This window comes from Austrofundulus limnaeus, unplaced genomic scaffold (assembly GCF_001266775.1).
Source record: "Austrofundulus limnaeus strain Quisiro unplaced genomic scaffold, Austrofundulus_limnaeus-1.0 Scaffold8, whole genome shotgun sequence".
In the NCBI taxonomy this organism is placed as follows: Eukaryota; Metazoa; Chordata; class Actinopteri; order Cyprinodontiformes; family Rivulidae; genus Austrofundulus; species Austrofundulus limnaeus.
The window spans coordinates 1,846,063-1,855,664 of NW_013952410.1; the positions used below are offsets into that span (position 1 = coordinate 1,846,063).

General features: G+C 40.6%; 2 protein-coding genes across 3 annotated transcripts in view; both read right to left on the minus strand.

Moving 5' to 3' along the window:
* ptger3 (prostaglandin E receptor 3 (subtype EP3)) overlaps positions 1-1,958 on the minus strand; it is a 4,851-nt gene extending 2,893 nt beyond the window's left edge. Inside the window, exon 1 of the mRNA XM_013999916.1 lies at positions 946-1,958. Coding sequence (XP_013855370.1) covers positions 946-1,779 — 834 coding nt within the window. The 5' untranslated portion in view covers positions 1,780-1,958. The remainder of the gene's footprint in view (positions 1-945) is intronic.
* Positions 1,959-3,198: 1,240 nt separating this feature from the next.
* Positions 3,199-9,393, minus strand: zranb2 (zinc finger, RAN-binding domain containing 2). 2 transcript variants are annotated; one of them, XM_013999932.1, is made up of 10 exons: positions 9,237-9,391; positions 8,620-8,672; positions 8,406-8,514; positions 8,224-8,306; positions 8,066-8,142; positions 7,798-7,950; positions 7,564-7,718; positions 7,117-7,176; positions 4,086-4,235; positions 3,199-3,885 (listed from the first exon to the last, which is right to left on the minus strand). In XM_013999932.1, exons 1-10 carry the CDS (start codon positions 9,290-9,292, stop codon positions 3,828-3,830), a joined length of 954 nt encoding a protein of 317 aa, XP_013855386.1. In that variant the 5' UTR covers positions 9,293-9,391; the 3' UTR covers positions 3,199-3,827. The 2 variants fall into 2 exon arrangements, with proteins under 2 accessions (XP_013855386.1, XP_013855379.1); XM_013999925.1 differs by having other exon boundaries at positions 3,199-4,235; positions 9,237-9,393.
* Positions 9,394-9,602: the final 209 nt, after the last annotated feature.

Here is a 9,602-nt window from a genome sequence, read left to right on the forward strand (position 1 = left end):
CAATTCAATTCAATTCAATTCAATTCAATTCAATTCAAAAATACTTTATTGATCCCAGAGGGAAATTAGGTAGACAAACAGAAATTAGAGGAAAAAATTAACAGCTAAATCAGCAGAAGCTAACATGGACAGTTAAATAAAATCAAAAAATAGCAAAAGCTAACACTAAGAGCAGCTTGATGACTGTCTGCGTCACATCGTCTCGTTGGAGCTGAAGACTGGTGGGACTGACACAAACCTGTTGATGTTAGCTGTTAGCGCACTTAAAGTTGACAAACCCTCATTCAGTGGAAGTTAACTGATCCACCAACAGTTTTCATAGATGGTGAAAAAGCTATGAACAGAACTATGCTCTCCTCTGAGTTTAATCTGGTCAGGATTRTTTCKCCAAACTGAGGCCACTTAAAGAGCCATCTACAACAGGTAAGATACTGATTATTCGTAAGTTTTCCACAACAAGAAAACCCAACTATTCTCATTAAGTTTAGAAATGTTGAGAAGATATCATCATAATAGTTTTGTGCCAGACCACATTCATGTTTCTGCTTTTAAATAAGCAGATTAAAAAATGATTAAAAAAAAAAAGCATTTAGTTTTCAGACTGAGCCTCTGTGTGAGCTCGGGGGGAATGGATTCATAATCATCCTTAATGGGACTAACTGAGTAAGGGACTGATAATGCATGGTCTCTGAGCAGACCCCCCAAACAGGACCCTCTAAGTGGATTAACAGCTAATGGGAAAAATGGCAGAAGCTTTGGGAAAGAATCATTCATCATAATGAGGATTTATGGGKTTTTGTTCATTTTAAAGCGGATGAATGGAAAGAAGCAGAACCAAAACAAGTGAAGAGTGATTGACTGAGTGGGTGATTAGGAACAGAAATCAATCGAAGGGCTTTTTAGTCACGTTTGTGGCCTTCTGGGTGTTTTCTGAGTGGCACGTACCAGCAGAGGAGACCAGCAGATGAGCAGGACGCACATGATGCCCAGCAGCTGGATGACCGTCTCCGTGGTGAGACGCTCCCACTGTTTGGAGGACTGAGACTTGGTCTTGGTTTTGCAGCGGAGGATCAGACCCCGGATGGTCATGACGTTGCAGGACAGGGTCACGAGCAGAGAGAAGATGCCCAGGACCGCGAAGGTGATGGCGAAGAACGCGCCGCCGCGGTCCTCGCTCCTCGTGTTGATGAAGCACCAGGTGTACGGCCACTGCACCGCGTACTCCCCGACTCCCGCGAGCGGCAGCAGCGCGAAGAGCAGCCCGAAGCACCAGATGACCGCCAGGGTCTGCTTCGTCACGCGCGTCTTCATGTGGTTCGAGTACCAGTGCGGGTTCGTTATGGCCATGGCTCTTTCTATGGCCATGGCACTGGCCAAGAACAGGGAGCACAGACCGAAGGTTGTCATACAGACACCAAAATAAGTACACAGTTTACCAGATGGATCCACTATATCCCAGTGCAGCCCAGCCTGGTAGGCTGAGATGACCACCGGRGTGGTCAGAACCTGTCCGAACAGGTCAGTCAGTGCCAAAGAACCAATACAGAGCAAGAAAGATTTCTTCCTCTTATTTTCCTTCTTCCTGTAAGATATAAACACCAGAACAAGGGCTAAAGAGTTGCCCACCATGCCCGTGACCATCATGGTGATGGGGAATCCAACAGACACGGTGCCTTGGCTTGGGTTCATTTTGCGCAGCACCTTGGAGGAGTTGAAACCCTCCATGTCTTCAGCCCGGAGGYTCGAGTCTTTTACAAAGTCACAGCTGCACATGAACATGGTTTAAAGAGGCGAAAGTTCGGGAGCCGGTTCTCCTGCATCTTGTCGCGCTTTCAGCACCTTCTGCTCTGTGCGTAAAAAGCGCGTCTCGGCTCTTTTTACGCACAGGAGGCGGGACTCCTCAGAGTCCAGAGGGAGAAGGGACAGCCCAAAAACTGACGCTGCTGGTCAGACAAATAATAAACACCATCATAAGATAATGTTCTCTGTTTTCTTTGTTATTATGAGGTTACGACTTAGCTGGAAAATAGCGATGGAAACAAAATGTTTTCTTTTCTCCAGATTACCAAGCTTGTGGTAAAATCAACAGGATGATGAGGAATAAACAAACATTTGGTATTTTCAAGCATTATTCACTGAGTCTTATTTAGAACATGTACCGAGTGATTAGACACGTTTCTCTCTAAAAACACATTTTTCCCTTAAATCAACACAAAAATCAGATTTGATATTTTGTTGAAATGATAAAAAATAAGGCGTTTCTATGAAATTTTATCTCAAACAGAAAAGACAAGCTAAACCCCCCCCCCYCCCCCAGAATTTTAGTTTATTTACCCAAAATATAATAAATATTTAATATTTCAGTTCATGAAATGCAGTGAACGGTGTATAAAACCTGAACAGAACCAGACGATGGTTTCAGGAGACACGCAGATGTTTCCAGGTTAGAACTAAAGTGCCATCTGTTGAGCTGAAGGAGTTCTACATCCCAGACCCAATAAATAAATAAATAAAAACACAATGCCTTTTATTATACAGGAAAAATAACCCGATGAGGAGAAATAAGATTAAAAATAAGCTCAATCTAWGTACAGTTTATAATATTTTATGCTGAAAGAACATTAATAACAGTTAGGCTTCAATCTGCCAGACTTAAAAAAAAAAAAAGTTAAACCGGTAATTTATATACTGTATCACTCATTGAATAACTGTTCCAGAATAAAACATTAACACGTCACAATGCAAGGTTTCTAAATGTTTCACTTTTATTAGAGGACTCAAATCAGTGTTGTCCTTAAGTGGGGGGCGTGTATGACTGAATGAAAAAAAAAAAGACACTATCATAATAGGCTCCCTTATAAAAGCAAACAAGYGAAAATTTCATGTTCACTTTTGCTCAATAAAGGAAGTTTCTCGTTTTTAAACCCATTTTGCAGTCAGATTTACCGATGTTAAAAATGTCAGTAAAAGTTACTTAATTACACTATAGTTTTGTTTTATTCTTAAAAAGTAGTTTAAAACTTGCAACCTGTAATTTAATTCAGTTTACATTTTAGTTCAACTGTTCAAAACAGGTCGAGGTGTGAAATAATCATCTGTGGTTTTCCAACAGCACAGTTAAAATTAAATTGAACCAAATATTTGAACAGTTTTCCAACATTTTCCAGACCCTAAAATCAGACGCAGCATTACCAAACATGAAGGTTGACAACTGTTTATTTACATGTGTACATTTTTAGTTGTTTTACCAATAAAGACTGATTTCACATGGGCACAAATGTTAGCTGTTTTTGTTACACTGAAGCTATGAAAGTAAAAGTTTACGTCTGTTTGGTTTCCAAAAGACAGGAAGGATGAAAGTCAAAATAAGCCACGATGTTAAAGAAGTACACTTAAATCTAAATCCATTAATGTTTAACTTACAGCCATTCAATTAAAACAATGTATACTTACCTTGAAGAAAATAAAATTAAAAAACAAAAATATTACGTCAGCCATCTTTGACACGTATGAACTTATTTTAATTTGAAAAAAAAAAAAAAAAAGTGAGTTTAAAAGGGAAATCCCCCCTAATACAATTTTTTTTTCTTTTGTTTTTAAGACCAAACACTTGTTTTTACCAAACACTTATCGTTACAAACACTATGGTTGATTTAAAAAAAGGTAGAATGATGGGGATGAAAGGGTGAAATCGTGGTGTGGTTTTGGAGGGAAGTAAAATTTTGTAGACTTTCTGACAAAGAGCAGCAGCCTGTAGAGATGTGGTTGGTTTTCCTCAACATGCACTTCCACTATAACTCCTTTACGGTTTAAAGGCTGAAAGAAACTTATTTCTTTTTTGAACTGGAGCCAGAGTGAGACGATCCGGACGAGTGGCCTCGGCGCCTGAAATCACACAAACATTGAGGGAAGAACCACAAGGTCAGCTGGCTCAAACAGCAGCACGTCGTGTATGAACACAGCTCAGGCACTATGTTAAAGTGATGCACCGTGGCAAAAAATGCGAACATTAGAGTTCCCAACAGTGACCCAACAGATGGCTAGCAATAATCAGTGCCATTGTGGTATTCCACAGAAACCCAAACCTTTCGGACGAATGGGATCTAGAGCGCCTCCGCTTTCTCCCTCCAGATGAGGACCGGGAGCGACTGCGCTTCTGGCCCCTCTCGGGTGAGGAGGAGGGGGAGGGGGACCTCTTCCGGGGCGAGGAGCCCTTTCCGGACCTGGAGCTGGATCTTTTGGGAGGAAGCAGGAAGGTCAGTACAGTCAAAAACAGACTYGCCAACGTGGGTATTTATCAGACTTCTCTGCTTTAGAGCGCTCGAGTATGGATTGATACTGGAACTGATTTAGATTAAAAAAAAGTTTTACGTCTTTTTAATAAATACTGAATAACCTTATGTGTTTAAGCAGGTATCACTCCTAAGAGAGGTGTGACAAATACCCTTAACACTCTTTGGTCTAAATAAACCTGCACACATTACAGGAAATAAAACGTTGCACCAAAAGTCAGGAAATTTGTGTTTGGTATTTTATTTCTCTGTTGTAACTCTCGGCCCGTTGGAAAGCCTGTTAGTTTCCCTTTTAAATGGTGCCACATTTGTAAGGAACATGAACTTGTGGGTTGAGCAGCAGAGGATGTAGGCTGTGCACATGAAAAATATGCCAAATCTTCTCCACCAAACAGCTTCTTTTTCTATCGACACTTGTTTTGAGCTCCTGGTACCTCCAGCATGTACCCTGCTACAGTGCTCAGCGTGCAACACTTGACTGATCTGGATATGAATACTTCAAGCCAGTGTTCTAACTAATTACAGGCATTATTTGGAGTGTCCTGATGCATCTCAGTAATCCAGGTAAAAAATCAAAAAGTAAAAATTGTATAGGTTTTCTGGACGGGTTCTTCTCTAATGAAACCTTTCGTCTCTCCTCCAAGAGACTTCTTCAGTCTGAGAGTTTCAGGCAAAATTCAGGCTTTTATGTCCTGCCTCCAGGTGACTGATACTCACATCACATGGCTATCGTTGACACCTAATTAACACTTATTGTTAACAGGGGTGGAGTGATACCTGGCAATAGCCGCGCTGTAGGAGGGGGACAACTGAAAACGGAGGCCTCCACCTCTGTTTAATGATGGACGGTCTTTCTTCACAAAAATGGCTTCTTTTACTCCTCTCTCAAACCAACGTTCCATTTTTGTGAAGAAAGACCGTCCATCATTAAACAGAGGTGGAGGCCTCCGTTTTCAGTTGTCCCCCTCCTACAGCGTGGTCATTGCCAGTATCACTCCACCCCGTTAACAGTAAGTGTTAATTAGGTGTCAACGATAGCCATGTGATGYGAGTATCAGTCAYATGGAGGCAGKGCTTAAAAGCCTGAATTTTGCCTGAAACTCTCAGACTGAAGAAGTCTCTTGGAGGAGAGACGAAACGTTTCATTAGAGAAGAACCCGTCCAGAAGACCTATACAATTATTTTCTTTCTGATTATTTGGAGTGATCCCTAGTACCATTTCCAAACTGAAGGCTAAATTCAATGCGATGGGGCACGTCATAGAGGCTGAAAAGTGCGCGTCGCAAGAGGAGAACATTCGAAAAGGATCGTTTCCCCATCCTGTCAGCAATTACATACCATAGGCTGTCTTCTACAGATTTGCAGGACAATATGGCTGATGGCCCATTGTGGCTGTGTATGGTTCTTCCACACTCTACCGACGCTCCTGTTTGTTAAATTGCCAAAACGTCCTGTTTCTTCAAACTTCAATCATCCTGTCCACCAAACAAGTCAATGGTAAAATAAGCTGTTTGGCAGAAAAGATTTGGCATATTTTCCTGGTGAACAGCTAGGCATGGGACAACCTTGGGCAAAAATATCACAGTTTCGCGGTATAACGATATTATAATTACAGCTTTAAAAAGTTTTATTTTGAAATCGGTATTAAAAAAAGGTAGAAAACATCTTTTCTAATATCATATTCAACTCTAATCATTTTTGGAAGCTGTTTTTAGATCTCAGAGGGGTTATGCTGAAATTTTATTTACCTGTGTGCATTTATACTTGTGATTTTTAGCACTTAATGCAATTAGGTTATCCTGGTAAAGTTTACATCTAATATAGGATAACTGATTTTCTATTGCTTTATTATTTAAGACAAATCAGTGTATACAAGTCTTTAATTGGTCTAAATGTTGGAAGTTTTTATTGTTTTAAATTTCAAAACAGTTTTTGATGTAAAGATTATATAATTATATGCTCACAGAAACAAGAAATCACAACTATGAATGCGTGTTTATGAAACGCACGTTCAGCTAACGAGCTGCTTGGCTAAAGGAGGCATTCAGTTTAATCACCCTTCACTTAAAACTTATCAAATACACAATCCAACAACTCATTGTTCTGCAGACAAGTTGTGATCGGCGCATTAAGCCACAGCAACACGGTGATATGCTTCACAATCTGATGCTAACGTTAGCTCGTTCATTTCAAGATAGCATAAACTTTACCTGGAGCTGCGATCATGTTCGATGTGTTGCCTCCATGGTCCACAAGACATTCCGTCTGTGTTTTCACAGCATCCAAAGTATTTTCATATAGCTAGATTTAATATTTTAGACACGAAAAAAGYTTGAGGAACTCTCTTCCTTTAGTCGCAACACAGAGTGTTGCATGATTTGGGGGGTCTGCAGCTGCACAGACCAGAGGAAAAACAAAAACAAAACAAACAAACAAACAAACAAAAAAACGCTTATACCGTAGGAACGGTATGACAGAAAATTTTAGTGGTTTTTGAACCGTGACTTTTTCATTTCATGGTATACCTTGAAACTGGTATTCAGCCCATGCCTATGCACAACCCACGCAAATGTGGCAGCATTTAAATAGGGGAATTAACAGGCTTTCCAACTGTATAAGATTTATTTCCAAGAAGCGTCGTTACAATGAAATAACCTACCACACATAAATGTCCTTCCTTTTTGTGCTAAGTTTAGTTCRTGTAATTTAATTTTATATCTGATCAAGTCAATTTGTGTATTTAAGTGTAGAACTGGTACGGAGCTTGCTGCCCCTCACATACACTCTCTGAAGCGAGAGAGAGAGTGCATGTCACCTCATTCACCTGGAGCGAGACCTTGAGCGAGATCCAGATCTGGAACTGGAAGAACTTCTAGAGCGGGACCTGAAAGACAAAAAACAACAAAACCTTTCCAATATTTCCTCAGAGACGGGAACGCGGCTACACACAGGTTCATTCTTTCATCACAGTGAGGGTTAAAAAGTCCCCGACACGTCGATTCCACATTAATATATCGACAAAAGGAAAGAGCAAAAAGAGAAACTCTGCAATCTGAATTAAAATGTTTCCATCTTGAGTCAAGAGCATTTAAAACAAGAGATATGACTTATTCTGCAGGTARGAAGGGGATAAGAAAAAGAGGGAAACAACAAAATGACAAAAAGCAGAACATAAATACGGATATCGATTATTTAAATCAGAAAAAAAAAAAAGATTGAGCTGATACTGACATTTTGCCCGGAGTTACCCTGGACCTGTATACCCTTTTACCTGGACCTGGACCGAGAGCTGGAGCTGGACGAGCGAGAGGAGGAGCGGGAGGAACCGGACTGACTGCTCTTTTTCTTGGCTGGCTTTTCTTCGTCGTCGCTGGCAATCAGGTCGTATTTAGACAGATCACCATCGTCCTCTTCCTCATCGTCGTCCTGCGAAGATGTGACTTCAGCATCAGCACAGCCATCTCCAACAACCTGCATGTTTCACCTTAAAAAGAAATCCTCTTACATCCAGTTTGTATTTTGACAAGTCCCCATCTTCATCCTCCTCATCTTCTTCCTCCTCCTCCTCGTCTTCTTTTGACACAGTTTTCTTTTCGCTTTCTTTTGAAGAACTTGTGCTGCTGTTCTTCCCTCGAAACTTTTTCTTTTTCCTACCAAACTGTAGAAAGAAGAAAAAAAAACACATATATAAATAATAATACATACACAAATGAATTCATTTTATTTCTCAAATATCAGCTTTTTTGGACTGCTGAGTGCCAACATGTACTCACCTCATCATATTCACCATCTGATTCCTCGCGTTCAATATATTCAACATTCTCCCTTTCATTGAARCCTCCACCGTAACCTGGGGCATTACAAAAAATAAATCAAAGAAACGTACCCATAGACACAAAAACCGAAAAACTCTTAAAGATCCTTGGATTACCTGTTCTTTCTTCCAGCTTGGCATATTTAGGAGTGTTACACATGTTGCATTCTGATCGCCTAGCCCAATTTACATTACCGCAACTTTGCAAAAACAAGGGAGAAAAACATTAAACAATCAGATGCTTTTTTAGCGGCAGGTTCGCCAACATCGCAGTGAAATTTTTGCAGTAAATCGCGTACGTTTTGCACTGCCAGTCGTTCGCACTGAAAAGGCCTCGGCTCTTCTCTGCGAAGGTTTTGCCTATTTCTGTTCCTCCTGCTTTCATCATCTTCGCCTCTGTTGTCTTCTCTGTGAAAAACAAAACATTTATAAAATTTAATTGTTTGAACGAACGCATTAAAGCCTTTGAAATTCCAAAAATTTATTTTAAAACTACTAAAGAGGAAAAAATACCTCTGCCACATCTGTTGCAACTTGTTCTTCTGGCAAAGTTCACATTCCCACACCTGAAAAATGAACACTGAATGAATCCTTTTGGGCTCATGCTAACAGCCGGCACAGCACTGGTCAGCTTGACTGTTGACATCTGCAGCCATCCATCACAGTTTCTCTCTCTCTCACACACACACACACACACACACACCACTCGAAACATGATAGTGCTGACGATGCATCAAGACTATTCACACACTTCAACATTATAAACACCACCCCCATCCATGAGTGGACTCATCTATAACAAGAGCTAACTGCAGCTAACACGCTAATTTGCTGTGATAGCCCAAGGCTACCAACATACAAAGCAAAAAAAAAAAAAATACAACCAAATCCTAATCTGTACGTGTTCATTTGCGTTTTATTGCTAGTTCCGTGTAGATAATTACATACAAGGGTGAATGCATGTACAAAAAAAGCTTGTGAGACTGACCAAATGATTATCGTTAGCATGGCCAAAATGCTAAAAGGCCTAAGCTATCATTAGCCTGTGTTAGCAAACGCATACATGTCTAGTGCTACTTCCTGTAACTCCTCGTAAGTACGTCGGGACTTAATTAAATGCATGGCCTTACTTTTTATCAGGACATATCCAGTCCCCATCGCTGACTCGAAAACTCTTGCCGGACATTTTTACGCCTGTTGGCTCAGTGACAGGGTGGTGCACAGCGCCGCTCACTGCTGCTCATGCAGCAAGCAGCTAGCTCGAGTCGACTCCTCCCTCTGATGATGCCTTCAGGTGCTTCACAGTGGCTCGTAAATTCAAACGCATAAATCGTCCCGGTCCCTAAAAATACTTACCAGATTAAATTAGTCGACAAATAATCACTTAATTACCGCTTTGGATCATTAAAGTATTTTTTAACTTGAAATATCTTAAGTGATATTTTGAGTACGCTGGATATGGCAGCAATTGATGCCACGTTTTTATTCTGCGACTA